Below are 18,520 nucleotides of genomic sequence, written 5' to 3' on the forward strand. Positions count from 1 at the left end.
AGCTAGAGAAAACCACCAAACCACATGGGAAGAGATCAAGAGAAGAAGAAAGGAGTAGAGATGAACTACAAACAACCAGAAAACAACTAACAAAATGTCAATGAGTATAAACCTATCAATAATTACTTTAAATGTAAAGGGTCTAAATGCTCTAACCAAAAGACAAAGCATAACTAAATGGATGAAATAACAAGACCCATCTACATGCTGCCTGCAAGAGACACACTTCAGATATAAAGATATACAGAGGCTGAAAGTGAAGATATAGGAAAAGATATTCCATGAAATGGAAACAGAAAGAAAGCTAGTATAGCAATACTCACATCTCGTAAAATAAATTTTAAAACAAAGACGGTAACAAAAGACAAAGAAGGTCATTACATAATGACAAAGGGGTCAATCCAAGAGGAGACTATTATATTCATAAATATTTATGTACCCAACATAGGAGCACCTGAATATGTAAAGCAATATTAATAGACATAAAACATGAAATTGAAAGTAATACAATAATATTATGGGACCTTAACACCTCCCCCTCCCCAACTTATATCAATGGATAGATCATCCAGTCAGAAAATTAATAAGGAAACATTGGCTTTAAATGACACATTAGATCATGGACTTAATAGATATGTTAAGAACATTACATCAAAATGCAGCAGAATGCACATTACTCTTATCTGCATATGAAACATTTTTCAGCATAGATCACATGTTAGGCCACAAAATCAGTCTCAGTAAATTCAAGAGGACTGAAATCACATCAAGCATCTACTCTGACCACAACCATATAAATCTAGAAATCAATTACAAGAAGAAAACTTAAAAAATTACAAACATATGGAGTCTAAATAACATGGTACTAAATAGCTAATGAATCAGTAAAGAAATGACAGAGGAAATTTAAAAGAATACCTTGAGAGAAATTAAAAACAGAGTTTTCCAAAATCTGTGGATGCAGTGCTGCCAAAGCAGTCTAAGAGGCAAGTTTGTAGCAGTACAGGCCTACCTTAATAAACAAGGAAAATCCCAAATAAATAATCTAAGTTTATACCTAAAGGAACTAGAAAAAGAACAAATTAATCCCAGAGTTAGTAGAAAGGAGGAAATAATAAAGGTCTGAGTGGAAATAACAAAATAGGGACTAACAAAACAAAACTAAAACAATTGAAAAGATGAACAAAATTAAAAACTGGTTCTTTGAAAGATGAACAAAATCAATAACCTCTAGAGAGATTCATCAAGAAAAAGAACGAGATGGCCCAAATCAATAAAATCAAAAGTGAAAGAGGGGAAGTTACGACTGATAGCACAGAAATACAAACAATTACAAGACACTACTACAAACTATTAAGCCAACAAATTGAAAAACTAGAAAAAATGATTAATAACTAAAAGCAGATATTCCCAGACTGAACCACAAAGAAATAGAAAATCCGAATAGACCTATTCCAAGTAATGAAATTGAATCAGTTATTAAAAAAACTCTCGAAACACAAAACACCAGAATCAAATGGTTTCACACATGAATTCTACTAAACATTTAAAGAATGTTTATACTTATTCTCAAATTATTGCAAGATTCAAAGAGGAAGGAATGCTTCCAAACTCATTTTACAATGCCAGCCATACCCTGATATCAAAACCAAACACATCACAAAAAAAGAAAATTACAGGCCAATATCCCTGTTGCATGTAGATAGAAAAATCCTCAACAAAAATTAATTAACCAAATTCTACAATCCATTGAAAGGATCAGACACTGTGATGAAGAGGGGACTCTTCCAGGGATCCATGGATGGTTCCGCATCTGTAAATCAATCAATGTAATATACCACACTGACAAAGCAAAGATAAAAATCATGATCATCTCAATAAATACAGAGAAAACATTTGACAAAATTTAACATCCACTTATAATAAAACTCTCAACAAAGTGGATATAAAAGGAATGTACCTCAGCATAATAAAGGCCGTACATGACAAGCCCACAGCTAACATCATACCCAATAGTGAAAAGTTGAAAGCTTTTACTCTAAGATCAGGAGTAAGACAAGGACACCCAGTTTTATTCTTGCCACTTTTATTCAACCTAGTACTAAAAGTCGTGGCCAAGGCAATTAGGCTAGAAAAAGAAAAAAAAGGCATTTAAATTGGTAAGGAAGAAGTGAAATTATCACTATTTGCAGATGGCATGATACTATGCATAGAAAACGCTAAAGACTCCACCAAAAAAACTATTAGAACTAGTAAATGAATTCAATAACATCACAAGATACAAAATTAATATAGAGGAATCATTTTCATTTCTATACACTAATAATGAGCCTATCAGAAAGAGAAATTAAGAAACAATCCTATTTAAAAATTGCATCAAAATAATAAAATACCTAGAAATAAATTTAACCAAGGAGGTGAAAAACCTATACTCTGAAAACTATAAGACATTGATGAAAGAAACTGAAAACACAAGTAAATGGAAAGATACTTACTGCCCAAGGACTGGAAGAATTAGTATTGTTATAGTGTCCATACTACCCCTAGAAATCTATACCCTCTGCACAGTGAAGTAAACCAGCAAGAAGAAAAAACTGAAGGGGAGAAGATATTTGCAAATCATATATCTGATAAGGGGTTATTTTTATTTTTCCAAAATATATACAGAACTTACACAGCTTAATTAAAAAAAACTGTTTAAAAATTGTCAGAGGACTTGAATAGGCAATTTTTCCAAAGAAAACTTGGATACCCAACAGACATGAAAAGATGGTCAGCATCATTAATCATCAGGGAAATGCAAATGAAAACCACAGTGAGATATCACCTCACACCAGTTAGAATGGCTATTATCAGAAAGACAGAAATAACGAGTGCTGGTGAGGATGTGGAGAAAAGGGAACTGTGCTACACTGTGAGTAGGAATGTAAATTGATGCGGCTACCATGGAAAGCAGTATAGAGGTCCTCAAAAAATTAAAATAGAGCTCCTGTACAACGCAGCAATCCCACTTCTGAGGTTGTTTGAACTTCCTGTGTGATGGTTCCTGTGTCCAAATGTGTCCGATTCTGGTTAATTTCATATTTCAGTGATACTGTAATTTTTCTTGCCTTTTCATCTGACCTTTAGTTTTGATTTGACACTCAGACCTTTTGCGTGTAGGATGATGGACTGTGAGATACATCGCGTCAGGCCTCGAAATGGGCGCATCTCTTCTGTTTGTCCTGTGGTCTTGTTTGGCGAGGAGAGTGTGAGAATGAGTGCAGTTAGGACTGCAGTGGGCTTCAGTTTGGTTGTTGCTCTGCTTCTCCTCAGCGCACCAACAAATTCAATTTTCTGTCTTATTTCTTGCGCCTCCGGTGAGATGCTCAGCGGTGGAGGGTGTTCCCCGGTGTTGCTATTCTACCCTTAGTGTTCAGCCTTCCCTGTGAGACTGCACGTCAGAGAGCGTGCCTTTCCAGTGCCGCCTCTGCCTGGTGGCAAACAGCTGTCTCTAATTGCTCATCCCTGCTAGCCTGGAGATGGAGGGTGAGGGTTATTCTCACAAATTTTGATTCCCCAAATATTGACAGGAGTGAGTGAGAGTCTATGGAGTCCTTGTCACACGCTTGGCATTTGGGAGTTTATCTTTGGTGTCTGCAGATGATAAGGAGACACAGTATTGATGTGACCTTCTGGATACTGTGACTAGAGCCCCTTAGCCATGGAATTTTCCCAGGTTTCCTCAGAAAAACTATGCAATTGATTTTGTCAATTCTGTGAGTTCCGAAATTCAGGGGAGGAAAGAGAAGCATCTCCACTTCCCCCTCTATTGCGTGGACTATCTCAGGACCTTTGTCAACGTCCCCGGGTGCTATAGTATCTGAGCCCTGGTGAAATGATGGAATACATGAGTGGGTGGGCAGGAGGATGGTACACTGGGTGAGTCTGGAGGACTCCGAGTATAATTAATGGATCTTGGGGAAATAGGTGAGTCAGCCTGTGAATGAGCCTGTGGGTGAGTGAGTCCTGAGATTGCTCTAACTGGAAAAGTAATGGTGGTGCTGAGATTCACTGGGTGTTTGACTTGGTAGACAAATGGATAAATAATTCACTTGAAGTGTGCATGATGCCTCACTAATACATCAGAGGTGATAATATGTCTGCATTCTGTCAATATTACATGGAATCCTAAACATTAAAAATTTGAAGAGGTGTGTACAAATTTTACTTTCCTTATTAAGGATCTTAATCCTCTTTTCCTTTTTTTCCATTGAGATCATAAAACTATTTTTATAGATTTTATTTGTGTCATAAATATTTCTATCTTGCTATTATTTTGGAACTTGAAGAGCTGCATGAGAGATGTGTTCGGATGTCCTTGCACAGTTGCAATGCTGTCAGCAGCCCAGTGCACTCTGCACATATCCTAGGAGAGTGGAAACAGCTCTCCTCTTGGCAGACGGAGAGGTAAGGATGTCACGGAGCTGAGGAGGATAATTGGTGCTGTGTTTTATTTTGTTTTTGTTTTTTTTTCACCAGGATTGGTGCAGGTCTAGTTCCTGCCCAGTCGAATAGGGCCACGAATCCTAAGGGATAGGATGGTCCTGTAGGAGACCATCCTATCCCCTCAGAAAAGGGTTTTGAATGCCCATAGGCTCCAGCGGATTGTTGCAGGTTGAAGAGGACGGCTGGAGAGACTAGCCCACCTCAGGGAGAAGAAGGGAGGCATCCAGGCCCTGCCCTTGAGAATTGGGAGCAGTGACAGCAGGTGACACTGTCCTGCATGGAGCTCCTGCCGGGATGTGTGAGCCCCGCACGCTAATCCAGCCGCTGCTGCACCTCATGAGGTTTGTGCTGGAGCCAATCTGGGGGCGCCTGTGAGCTTCCTCCCAGCAGTTTTCCTCACGAGCTAACCTCATCCCAGGGGCGTTCTCAGCCCCGGAGCTTGAGGCATTTGGGACTGTTCCTCTCTGAGGTCCATCGCTGTGTTGGCGGGAAGGTCCCCTCAGAGCCCAGCGCAGCGCTGGAGTGAAGTAAACATGCCCTGTGAGTCAGGCACTGATCAATGTCTGATAGATCAAGAAGAGGCATCAACAGAGGGTGGGTGTAAACAGGTTTTTAGGGCAGGAAAGGGAGAAGGGATCTGATCTGTCAGGGCCTTTTCAGTTGAAATCTCAGCCCGAGTAGTAAAGCAAATGTGAACGAATTCTGCTTTCTTGAAGCTGGGGGCCATGGTACCTTTCTCTCCTAAGGGATTTCAATTCCAAATTGACTACTGGAGGAGATAAAGAGAAAGAAAAGAGGCGTGGTAGGTGGAAGAGAATGATTAATATTTAGAAACTGCAAATACTATACATGAATTCTACATCATTTTTGGGCAAGACTGTAAAGGACAAGTCCATATCTGTACAATGATAGTTTAAGGAACTAATATTCATGAACATGTAGTAGGTGTATATTCCATTTCCTGAAAGATAAATCATTAATTACTCTGATGTCTACCTCAATTACTGCCCTCATGGTATGTATACAGAGTATTTTGATTTTCCTTTCAGTGACAGAAAATGAAAATGTCGGATGATTAAATGGATTGCTCAGTGTCATGTATGTCTCAGAATGTGAACCAGGAACTCCGGACTCATTTCTGGGGTATGCCCCTGAAGAATGGGCTGTCGTGATTGCACTGTGGAAAAATGGTAGACTGAGGGAATTTTATTGCAAATGAATGTCCTAGTCTTCTCTACAGGGGGGCCAGACATATAAAGAAGAAGGCCGTTTACAGAATTAAATCATGAGAAAATATGTCATCATAGGTGATTTTGGGATTAGACATACTAGAGAAACTGGGCTTCAGTAATCCCTGATTATGTGTAAAGGCAGGAGACAAAATCCAGATAGGAAGTAGAAAACTAATTGCGTTTTGAGCATAGAAAATGAGGTTTTAGAAATGACCCACTGAAGCAGACTTTGGGTTCTCTGTTCCAAACATTAGGTGATGGCAGATATTCCTGCCCATGATGGGTGAATTCATGTACACAACATACAAATGTTCAGCCACAGGGCAGATGAATCTCTCTAAATGAAGGTGCCTTTTTCATTCACAATTCAACTATGTAAAAGTAGGGTTTTGATTTATTGTAACCAGCATGAGATAAACCATATCTGTAGGCTGTGGGACTTACCTTTATGTGCTCTACTTTTGTACGCTGGAGTTGTAAAATTTATCTCACCTAAGATTGTAGATGACTCCAGTAAGGAGACCAAATATGAGTGAGACTGAATGTGAGTTTTAGAAAAGATGAGGCTCAAACTTTCCAGGGAGGAAGGGCTTTTGGCTCTCTGTCCCTTAGCTGTCGGGCTTCATCTCTATACAGAATGGAAGATAATTTGGGTAGTGAGCTGACCCCTAAGCTCACTGTGTTTCAACTTGGATATTTGGGGCTGATCCAAGATTTTGTGCTTTTTGAATTGGCATGAATAGTGGAAAGGAATATTATTCTGAAATATAATTCTTGGAGGTGAGATAGGGAGGAAACCCACCATAGTGTGCCTACTTCCTGAGTTTTTTCAAAATTAATACTTCTCTTTTCCTAATGTAGGGTGAGAGGGAGAAGATAATTTATTGAAACAGCTAAGAGAGTTGGAAAGTGTTAATTTTAAATGTACAGTACACAGGGGTGGGATCATAAAATGTAGCAATGAATGTTGTGGCAAATGGAAAAAGACACCCACGTGTGAAGCCCTGGACACTTCCTTCCTTACAAAGGAAAATGGAATATTTGGGAGTGTTTGCCCATGCAGTAGCAACAAAAAATAAATGCAATTAGAAACTGATTAATAAATGTGAACATTATCCAAAGACATTTCCAGAGAACCACAGATAATCCTGTCTGTGTAGCACCAACATAGTGAAAATTTTGCCAGTGTTCATGTGCTTTTGTCTGTGGGTCAGATTTCATTCCTCTTGCTGATCAGTTGCTTGTAGTTCTTCAAGGCCTCATCAACACTAAGAGCAGGAATATGGGGAGGATGTGGCAAAGGGCTGAAAGGGCACCTCATGTAGAGAAGCCATATTGTTACCTGTGCAATACCCTTCCCTCAGGTGTCTTGCAGGGCTGCGGGGAACTCAGCATGGGAGGGGTGTCCCCCCGGAGGGTCTGCTGGTAGGGCTGCAGTAAGTCATACAGACCAGGTGGACATGCCTGATCTCCATGACTCCAAATCACCAGGTGTTTGCAAATTTTACTAGAAATTACTGCCTGAGAATTTATCCTTAGAAATATGTTTAACTTGCCTTAAGATCTTGACTTTACTGATATTCTTTTTAAGATGGGGAGAGGAAAGGTTAAATTTAGTGTGTGAGCCATTTCATTTGTACTGGAAGGCAGGCCTTGGTGCAGAGTCACGGAGATGGCAGGGGGCCATTTGTTCAGAGATGAAGTTGGAAGGCAACTCAGATAAAGGGGGAATGTGCTAAAGTGAAAGTTTAAGTTTACACACCCCGCCCCTATAGACTCGTCCTGGTTTTAGCATCATCTAGCATAGTCGTTTGAATTATTCAGTCTTTATTGTTTTGTTCAAGTGATACATTTTCAGATGAAGATGTTGTCATGTAGTAGGAGATTGAAACAATAGGAAAAACTATTGTGGTTGAACTTATGGAGATAAAAAAAGTTGAAAAATAACATTCAACCTGTTATAATTTCCATTAATTTTTATTATACAGAAAAGATAACAGTTTCCATGGAATCAATGAATAGATTTGCTTTTTCTTTAAAGAAAGTTATAGTGATTGACTAAAATTTAACTTTTAAACTAGGCATATTGTGTCATATAAAAGTGGTTTTGTGAGAAATGTGTTTCTGGAAAGGTAATACTTTGAGAAAATTTCCTCTTGCTGTCCATAGGTCACTGCTGACTTTTCCTGCAATGTCAGTGTCATTACATACAAGTTCACAATAAAGATTAGGTACTTGATAATTTAAACCTCTATTTAATATTATTTCATATGTAAACATTTCACCAGGAGGACAATGGTTAACATAAAAGTAACAGACTTAGGGCTTTAGTAGAAGTACTTTAGAGAGATAATAAGCATGGTATATTTCGGTGGTGCCTTTCATATTAAGTCCTATATGAGCTCTATTCACTGTGGCACAGTAATTGCCCTGCGCCCTCCATAGTTCACAAACACAGGCATTAGGAAGTCCTTCCTTCATGGTGCCATGTCTGAGGAGATGCACCACAGGGTGATGTTCTGCAATACTGTGTTCTGAGTAGACAGAACTGTATGGTTTTGAGTCGGCAAAGAAAGCTCAAACAGAGAGAGAGGTAAGGTTTGAGACTTGTTGAGTAGGAGCACATTGACCCAAAAGATGTAAAATAAGAAATGTGTCCACATTTTCTTATTTATTGAAGGAGCTTTATGGCCCTGACATTATGGTAAAGCAGCCAGAGTGTGGGCAAGTCCTGGGATGGAAAAGGAAGCCCACTAGTGCAGGAGGAGGAGCTAGAGGGAACTGCCTCTGAACTGTGGTCTTTGTCAACACGGACTTTGAACGTCAGCTGCATGCCTAACCTGGCATGATGAGGTTTTTGTTGTTTTCTTTGCACGGAAAAATGGAGCCACTATTCCCACATTTCCCCTCAGTAATCTGACTTCCAGGAAGAACACATGATTAGGGATAGCTACAGCTCCTACACGTTAGTTAGATCTGAGAAGACCCAGCTCTGGCTTCCCGACAGCAGTGGTGAGGTGTGAAGCATGTTATCTGGTCCTGCCAGGATGCGAAGCCAGCTCTGCTCACACGGAGCTGGTCCCAGAGCAGCCTGGGGTACTCACCATAGGGTGTGTTAAAGGCATCTTCTGGAAACAGGTTTCCTCCTTCATTTGGCTTTCCAGATGCTGATGCTACTTCTATTTTCTTTAATGTGCATCGCAGGTGGGACTACATGAGTGTGGACAAAAGGTATACTTGGATATTACTGATTTTGAAATGAGGCAGTGGTCCTTGAATAATAAGTAGTTTGATGGGATAAAAATAATCAGTTAACATATCCATGAAAGATATAGTATTGATAGTTTAATTTAATAAAATGCTTTGCTGTAAAATACACAGTTTGATAATAAATGCGAGAGATAATGAAATCAAAAGGTAGAAACAGAACAGGACCAGGTTGTGGAATGTGTGGAAATTTCTCTGTCCAGGATAAACTTACTTCTGCGTATATTTAGACATCACAGATCTGTTTGTGCATGAAAGTGATGTGGGTCAATTTGTATTTTACGTTTGATTTGGAGGGAGTGTGTAGGAGGTGTGGTGTGTGGAGGTTGCATCAGAAAAATTCACAAGGAAGCCCTTGTGCTGCATAAAATGGTACCGCGAGAGCAAGTGTAACTGGAGAACACCACGGGACGGGTGGGAGATGCGTAATAAAGCAAGTGAAGGAAGAGGATCTGTTCTGCGGAGAGGTGAGTTGGAGGGGAGATTCAAGCCCCAGGTGTTGGAGAGTTGGAGAATTTTAGTTCCAGTGGCAGAAATGAAGTCGGGAAGGAATCGAGTGTGTGGGGAGGTGGGTGGAGTCGTTTGTTGGGGACAGATTTCTGGGACATTCAGTAACATTGTTGGGGAAAACGCCCGGACCTTGGGAGGGGAGTCTAGGAGGCAGATGTAGAATTGAGAGTGAGCTAACCATACTTGATAAGAATTATTGCAGTTCGAAACCACAAGCTGTTTGTGGGAAAAAAAGAAAAAAACTACAGAAAGGAGAGTACCAAGTGTGAACACAGCACCTTACAAAATTCTCCCAGTAACAGAGCAGGAGGACTTAGGAAGATTACCCAAGGGTGCAGATGAGGAATATCAGCTCGGAGGATAATTGGGAGTGAAAGCTGTGACGGGGCTGAGAGTCTGAAGGAACAAATAGTTACCACTGTCAGAAGCTCAGCGGCCAGTGAGAATCCGAGGACAGTGTCGGGCAGGATGACTGGAGTCCACAGTGACCTGGCAGAGTGCCATGGCCGTGGATGGGTGGAGAGGAAACCTACATTTCCATGGCTGAAAGGGTGAACGTGAGGAGGAAATAACCCCAGCTAGTGGACAGCGATTATTTGAGATGTCTGGATGTGAAAGGGAAAAACAAGTGGAATGATAAATAGCAAAGATTCCTCTCCCCACACTGAGAGATCTGTATTTTTTTATGATGAGGGAAAAGGAGTCATCAGGAGCAAGAGAAACCCCAGGATGGCCCGGAACCAGACCCTGAGGTGGAGCGCATGAAATCAAAGGTTACATCAATTGTCGTTGCCAAGTAATGGGTGCCCTGTTCACCCCTAGAAGAGGAAGGTTAGACCTTCAATTCTTGCATTTCACTGATGACCCTTCCTGGTGACCGGTGTTCTCCACATTGTACAGATGAAGAATTAGGAGATGCAGGGAGGCCAGATGGTTTGCTTTTAACGTCCAGGGAGCAGAGGAGAATGGATGCAAAGCAGAAACTGTTCTGAAGCTCCCACTCGCACTGAGATGGAGCACTGTCACCCATTTGTAATAACATGGGCTGTAGTAGTAGTGGAGAGATGTGCAGAGTGGGTGAGAGGCACAGACTGAGTCATCACGGGCATGTTCGCCAGGCAGCTTGCCCAGGGCAGCAGGGAACATGCTGGTCTGTTCTGCGCCTTTTCCTCCATGGGTGGGTTAGGTCTTTGAGCACAAGGAAGTGTAATATTCAGTTTGAAATCCAAGGACCTAGCTAAGATGGCACTTTATAGTTGTTTGCCAAGTAGTTAGAAATGCCTGGTTTCTGCTTCTGGTCTGCTATGAATTTAACAACAGTTAACAGATTTTTAAGATCAGTATTTTCTTGAGGTTTCAGAATTAAATGTGAATGTATTCTTTGATGCAAGTAGATGCTTTCTCAGTCTGACCATGATTGAAGATAGGCAAAGGGAGGGCTGGTGGTGTGAGATCATGACAGGGCTGGAGAGGAGGCCCCGTGTGGAGGTCAGGTTTTGAGGAGGACACGAGGAAAGAGGCTTAAGAACTGCACGTGACTGAACGTGAAAGAGGTGCACATTTCTGGACCTACCTGTTCTGTGCTGTCCTTCATCAGGGCAGCAAATAGAAGCATTCACAGTCTTCACCTTTCTGCACAGAGAGCCCAGTCCGGCCACTGTGTTTCCTGGGATGGCTGAGCAGCTCGTGTCTGCCCTCAAGCCCCCTTCCCACCTCTGTGTCCTCTGTGTTATTTTGTTCCCCTCAAGACAAGAAAGCTAGTGACTAGGCAAGGAGAAATGGGGAGAGTGTCAGTCTTACACAAAGCTTTATCAAATGAAACCATTTCTGCTTAATGTTCAAAATGATCTTGCCACATCTAGTTCTACTGCAAAAGCACTTACTTGGCAACAGAAACATCACATTCCGGTGCACATCTGCATGAATCCCTAGCTGCTTCTGCCTCAAGCATGTGTTTTCCCTTCCTCTCTTGTACTGAGAAAGTGAAGTATTCACACTCTCGTTTCCTTTCTTCTGATCCCATACATAAAGGGTAGTGTCTTAGCAGCAGTATGTTGAAAGAGAAAAAGAGAAAGAACAAGGTAAAATTCCAGTCCCCTACCCCATCCTATCCCACTGAAGACTGAAGAGGCCAAAGTAGATGTCCCCAGGTCCCCAGGTCCTCAATGTGTCCTGTCCATTCATAGGCCCTCAGTTCTAGTAAAGACTGCATCCATATTATTTGTGTCTGAATTTATGGAGGAGGTGCATGGGAAAAGCACATGTGCTTCTTTGCCCCAAGGCAGGGGTCATGTTACTATAGTTCTCAGCCACTGTAGCCCTGTTACTAGTAGCAGTTCACAAAGTGCTGTCTCCACAGTTCCTGTCTTTGAGCTGAACTGCACTTTCGAGCTGGGTAACATTCCCTGTTTCAGGTAAAAGGTCATCATTTAAACCAGAATCACATAGCTGCTAAATAATGTAGGTTTGAAACCTAGGGTCTCTGATTCCAGTACTTTCCTGAGGCCCTGCCTCTTCCCAATATGTCCTTCTGTAATGGAGTTACTCATTTCATCATGATGGGTCTAGTTAACATAGTTTATGGTAGTTTTTGTAACTTTCCAACCAGGTTTTTCTTATTTGTTTGTCATTTACCTAACGTAATTGGTAACCTGTCAAGCTCTCCTCACCTTGGAAGCTGAGGTAAGTTGGTAAAAAAAATAGAGCTCTTAAAATAGCACCAAATGATCCCCAGGCTTTAAGAGATAAGGAGACCTTATTCCTCAGGTCTTCCTAAGAACGTATCATGTCTTTATGAAGGTTCTGGCCTGTCTCTGGTGTGGATTGGACATAATGTATATTTATATGAAAGCTGTCATCTTTGTCCATAACTGATTTGAAACCAAGACCACCCAATTATATTCACAAAATGTTATTTTTATGTTTCTTTGATTCAATAACTTGTTATTTCTGACTTTCTCTGCAGATTAATAATCCTCATATTTTTAAATGGACACAGATAACCAGACATGGGTGAGAGAGTTTATCCTCCTCGGCCTGTCCAGTGACTGGGACACTCAGGTTTCCCTCTTTATCCTGTTCTTGGTCATGTACCTAGCGATAGTGCTGGGGAACTTCCTCATTGTCCTTCTGATCAGACTGGACAGCCGACTCCACACTCCTATGTATTTCTTCATCAGCAACCTCTCCCTTGTTGATGTGTCTTATGCCACAACCATCATCCATCAGATGCTGGTGCATCTTCTTGCAGAACATAAAGCTGTCTCCTTTGTGAGCTGTGCAACCCAGTTATTCTTGTCCCTGGACTTGGGTGGGATTGAGTTTGTTCTACTGGCAGCGATGGCCTATGACTGCTATGTGGCTGTGTGTGACCCCCTGAGGTACTCGGTCATCATGCACGGAGGGCTCTGTGCCAGGTTGGCCACTATGTCCTTGGTCAGTGGGTCTGTCAACGCCCTTGTGCAGACCGCCATCACCTTTCAGCTGCCCATGTGCACGAACAAGTATATCAATCACATATCCTGTGAGCTCCTAGCTGTGCTCAGGCTGGCCTGTGTGGACACCTCCTCCAATGAGGTTGCAATCATGGTTTCTAGCTTCATCCTGCTGATGACACCCTTCTGCCTGGTTCTCTTGTCCTACATCCAGATCATCTCCACCATCCTAAAGATCCAGTCCACAGAGGGGAGGAGGAAGGCCTTCCACACCTGTGCCTCCCACCTCACAGTGGTTGCCCTGTGCTATGGCATGGCCATTTTCACCTACACCTAGCCCTGTTCCAGCCCTGCTGTCCTTCAGGAGAAGTTGATCTCTGTCTTCTATGCTATTTTGATGCCTGTGCTGAACCCCATGATTTGTAGTCTAAGGAACAAGGAGGTGAAGGGGGCCTGTAAGAAACTATTAGGGCAATTATCTGGATTAACACCTAAACTGACAAGTTGGTGAATCATGAGCATCATTTAGAGGAAAGAGCCTTGCCTACGAGTTCTCCTCCCCAACTCAGATACGACCGGCGTCAGCTGCATCGCCCTGGCAACCAGGAATGGATGAGGACACATGTGCTGGTGACGCTGTGCAGGAGGCTGAGTGGCTGGGTTGGGTGTGGGATGTGGGGGTGTCTTGTGTGGCATGGCATCATGTTCAGATAAATCAGGCGCTGCTATAATAGAACTTCATAATTACTCAATCTCTTTTCCTTTGGCTTAATATTAATAGGAAAAAATTTACTCTCTTGATTTGTCACATTGTTTGTAATCATGAAGCTATTCATGGATCTTGCTTTGGACCACTGGTTATTACTCATCCACATTTTTTGCCAGGTGATCGTGTTTGCCATTGGGAACAAAAAACATTTTCACCTTTTAGACTCACTTAGAAAAATGGCATGACACAGGTCGTCACATGGGGTAATTATGTGCGTCAGTGCTCCAAGGGGTGTGGCTGTCAAAGCTGCTGGAGAAGTTTGGTGCTGGACCTGCGACATGTGGGTGTCATGTGTGTGTATGAGTGCTGGAGGTGACTCAGTGGAGGAGCAGCAACTGAAGGGCTTATTTTACACGAAGAGAAATGCAACTAAATGTTGTTGTACATGCAGTTATTTTTGGCCAAGGAAAATCTGTATTTCGGGCAACACTGGGTAGCATACACACTGTTTGAGGGGAGTTTTACTGCATATATAAGGGGTACCATTAAATGTTAAAAGTGTTCCAATCTCTGAAAAACCCATAAACTTTTTTCTGAGGTTTTGGAGACAAATAAGCACATGAAATATTAAATAATGTTTGGAATGTAAAAGTCGCAAGTAATCTAAGAAAGGACAGATTCTTCAGCAAAATGTGAGGAACGATGGGACAACTTTAATCTGTGCTGTGGGGACCAGGATAGTCCCGTCAGCTGTGCAGATGCCACCACGCTCAGGGGCTTGTTCCATCCCTCCTCTCATACACAATAGGCCCTCGTTGATCTTGTAAATAACCGAGGCAGACTAGTCTGAGCGTGGACCGTGCCTCTTAGAAGACGCATAGATTAAATACGGTAACACGGGGAAGCTTAACAGCACAGGGATAAGGGAGGGGAAAGAGCAAACGAATGTGATAATAGCTTGTCTTCTCAGCCCCCTGAAGGCTCAAGTTCTTCCTTGCTGTTGTCTCTTCTTTAAGTCAGTTGATCTGCAGTTCTTTTTTGAAACTTTATCACGGAATCTCAGCATTCAAACAGTGCTGAAGTTTCATGTACCCAAAGCTCACTTGACGTTTTAGGTCTACCTAAATGTAATCAATCCTAAATTTTGCAATATAGGCAGTTATTCCAAAAGATATCAATGCTAGTCTGATAAATTTCACTTGATGTTAATTCAGAAATATCAGTGTGCTGTCTACTGTGTGTCAGTGACAACGAATGGTTCTTGAAACACAATAATCCTTATAAGGATATGACAAGGATCTGGCTGCATCGTAGTGATGACAGAGAGGAGAGCAAGCCTTGAGGGTGATTGTGAAGCCTTCCTCGTGAAAGGACCAGAAGAGGTCCTGGTGGAGACCAGAAAAGTGAGAACAAATAATGTAGATGACAAGCGACCTGGGCAAAGGAGCATCCTGTGAACTGTGCACAGCCGGACGAGGCCATGAATTCAACCATGTCCTAAAGCCGTGCTTGCTGGGCACAGGTGACTGAGGATGAGGCAGGTGTCAGACTGTGCCTAGTCTGGAGGGCATTGAATGCCATTTTACTTTGAACTTTATCTTAACATCAAATGGAAGCCATTAAAGATTTTTCAGCTGGAGCAAAGGTTGATAAAACTTACATTTTTGAGATATCACTTAAGCAAATGAGTCAGAGGATGAAAAGATTAGAGCCAAGGATACCAGTTAGAGGGCTGCTCCAGGATTATATTGAGAATTAAAGAAATCTGAGCTAAACTAGTGGCAATAAGGAAAGAGAAAAGTCAAATCAAGTCATGGACTTAAAAAGAGATCTCAGAGGAACACTTTGGTCTTCTCCCACTTTGGAATTCCCATAAGAATCCCGTTCACCCTCTAAAATGCCACAATTCTGTCTAAATATTCTTTAAATTGTGCAGTTAACAAAAAATATGCCATCTGTACACACCTTATATAAAATGGTAGAAGAAAGAGATGAAAGAAGAAAATTAGCCCAAAATACAAATATCCACATGATACTTCAAGGAGCAGAATAGTTGAAGATGCTGTATCCTCCTTGCTGGGACTGGTATTTGGTCACAGTGTGACTCTCTCCACCTCCCATCCCATGATTCCTTCGTCATCACCCAGCACTTTAGTTTGTTTGGCTTCATCTGGAAAGATTTCCAAATCCTCATTGCTCAGGAAGCAGAAATGTTGAGAGTGGTCTTTAGGTATTAGAAACAGCCTAGTGGAATCTTATATTCCACATGTTAAATTCCAACTTTTATCTTTTCCATTTTATAGGTTTTTTTTTCCCCCAAAGACTTTCTGTTCTAAGTGAGTTAAATTTTCATTCTTGGATACATTGAGACAGTAGACATTCTTCATTCATAATTTCTTGTGAATGACATTCCTGACATAAGGGAGGAAAGTACTGTAGATTCAGGGCAGAATTAGATGGTATTCTAAACAATAACGTCATTAAATATAACTTTTTAAGAACTTGGGCACTTACAAATGTTGGACGATTAAAATTTTGTTCATTATCTAATAACCATAAAAATGTCACTGAAATGTTTTGTAAATAAAGAAAACAAAACCCAAACCCTAATATGTATATAAAAATAAGTTTGTTCAAATAAGAATCCAAATAAGAATCCAAATAATCTTACACTGCAGTCTGCTATGTCTCTGAAGACCTGTCTAACCTACAGGTACAACCTCAATTTCCTTTTTTCCCATTGGAATTATTTGTTGAATGAAACAGGGTTGTCTTTCCCATTTGGATTTCCATGCAGTCTGGGCATTTTGATGCCATCCCAGGGGTGCAGTTTTGTGTGATCCATTAACCCTATACTCATGTTAGACCCAGAGGCTTGATCAGATTTAAGTGTGCTTTCTTTTCTTCTGGTAAGAGTACTTTGTATGGTGGCGTATATTATTAAGTGGGACAGTGTTCTGTTTCTCTTTTCTGGGCCTTATTATAGTTATTATGTTGCCCAGCCGAGGGTTTCTCAATAGCAGGGAATGTCTATTGGCTTTACCAGCTGGGGAATTGTTTTTCCCGGGGCTATTCTGTACCTTACAAGATATTTTGCAACATTCCCCATCTCCACCCACTATGCAGCAGTTGCAGACCGGCCCCCAACACCTGCCAGTGTTGACAGTCAGCCAAGTCTCCAGACACTACCCGATGCCCCCTGGAGAGGGCAAAGTCATCCCTGGTGGACAGTGACATCCCTGGCTCCGTTGGTTTCTCGTGGGTCCCAAGGTGGTGATAGCCTGTCATTCTTTTCTCTTTATTATCCAGAATACATTTACAAACAGAAACTTCCTCCTCATACCTCTTTTTCCTTCCTGAGGTATAGCTAGTATAGGAAAGGCAGAATAAATTTTTATTTTTTTTGTTTCTTTATTATTTTTTTAATACAACCAAAAAGGTGAGGTTTTTTTTTTTTTTTATCATTATGAACTCATCAATGTTAACTTACTTGCTGTATTTTAAATTCTTGCGGTCATTATCCTGTTGATGTTCAAATTGTCCCGTATTTGCTGAGTGGGAGCCTGTTTTAATTTCCTATTGGTTCTGTAACAAATCACCACATATTCTGTGGCTTAAAACAACACAAGATTATCATCTTCCAGTTCTGGAGGTCAGGAGTCTGAAATGGGTTTCACCTGGCCAAACTCCAGGTGTCCACAAGGCTGCACTCCTTGCTGGAGGACCAGGAAAGAAGTTGATTCCCTGCCTCCAGCTTCCCGAAAGTGTCCGTTCCTGGGCTCATGGACCGTCCTTCCACCTGCAAGCCCGGCACTTTAGCATCTTTAGACCTCCCTGTGCCTCTGATTCTCTGCTTCCATCCTCACGTCTCTTTCTTCTGACTCTCATCCTTTCACTGTGCTCTTATAAGGACCCCGGTGATTCTATTGTCAGCACACCCATTTTCCAGAATAACCTCCCCATTTTAAAATCCTTAATAAAAACGCACTTGCAGGTTGCTTTTTTATTAAGGCAGCATATTCTGAAGATTAGGACATGGACATCTTCAGAGGGTGATTACTCTGACTACCAGAAAGCCTATTCAAATTGGCTACTTTGTTTTCTTCCCACCTGATCGTCCTCATCTTCAGCAGCTCCTTCACTTTCTGGTGTCCTGCAACATGATCCTCCTTTCTTTTACTTTTCCTGCCTTATAATTAATTGGAATTATTTCTGCTGGAGGCACTGGTTCTTTTTGGTGGAAAATGAAATTTAGAGGCTGCGATGTGAGTACTGTATTCCACAGGAGGCTCAGTGTTGGTTCTGCCTTTGGCAAGGTGGGTGGTCAGTAATGGTAGTGACTGAATTAGCCTTGGCTAGACGGACCAGTCCGATATGTTGACTCCATAGGTAGTCATCATCTTTGCCACCGTGACCACTGGTGTGCTTGGTAAATGAGGCTGACTGACTCCTAAATTATGCCAGTGTTCCTGTCCCTGTGACAACTGAGAACCTCTTTCCTCATGAGAAATACATAGAACACACATGAATTTACTCCTATTTGTTCCCTAAAGCTTGGTGTCCCTAATCTTCTAAACTTTATCTTTTATCTCTGGGCCAAAGGGTAAGCATGACCTTTAAATCAGTGCATATCTTGGCTTCAGATAATCTTCCTTCCAGACAAAGTGATGGCAAAATATATTGCTCCTTTTAGAAGGGACACTTCATCCATGACCTTTCAGGGCCACGCCTACTCAGTTAAAAAATTGTGGGGATCACATGGGAGACCACATCATGGGTTGAAGGCTCAGTGGCAGGTTGGCAGGAATAGACCCGATGGAAGTGTGAGCCAACTGTTCATGATAATTACTTGAATCTTCAAGATCTGCTCAGGCCTAGTC

At 41.6% G+C, this 18,520-nt stretch overlaps 1 protein-coding gene across 1 annotated transcript; it reads left to right on the top strand.

Moving 5' to 3' along the window:
* The first annotated feature begins 10,171 nt into the window (after positions 1-10,171).
* Positions 10,172-13,560, top strand: LOC118932616 (olfactory receptor-like protein OLF3). Its single transcript, XM_057505021.1, has one exon. The coding sequence runs from the start codon at positions 12,486-12,488 to the stop codon at positions 13,266-13,268; it is 783 nt and encodes a 260-aa protein (XP_057361004.1). The 5' UTR covers positions 10,172-12,485; the 3' UTR covers positions 13,269-13,560.
* Positions 13,561-18,520: the final 4,960 nt, after the last annotated feature.

This window comes from Manis pentadactyla, chromosome 7 (genome assembly GCF_030020395.1).
Source record: "Manis pentadactyla isolate mManPen7 chromosome 7, mManPen7.hap1, whole genome shotgun sequence".
Classification (NCBI taxonomy): Eukaryota; Metazoa; Chordata; class Mammalia; order Pholidota; family Manidae; genus Manis; species Manis pentadactyla.

Bases quoted from the DNA above. Each gene is read 5' to 3' on its own strand.
- LOC118932616 (XM_057505021.1), top strand. From the start codon at position 12,486: ATGGACACAGATAACCAGACATGGGTGAGAGAGTTTATCCTCCTCGGC.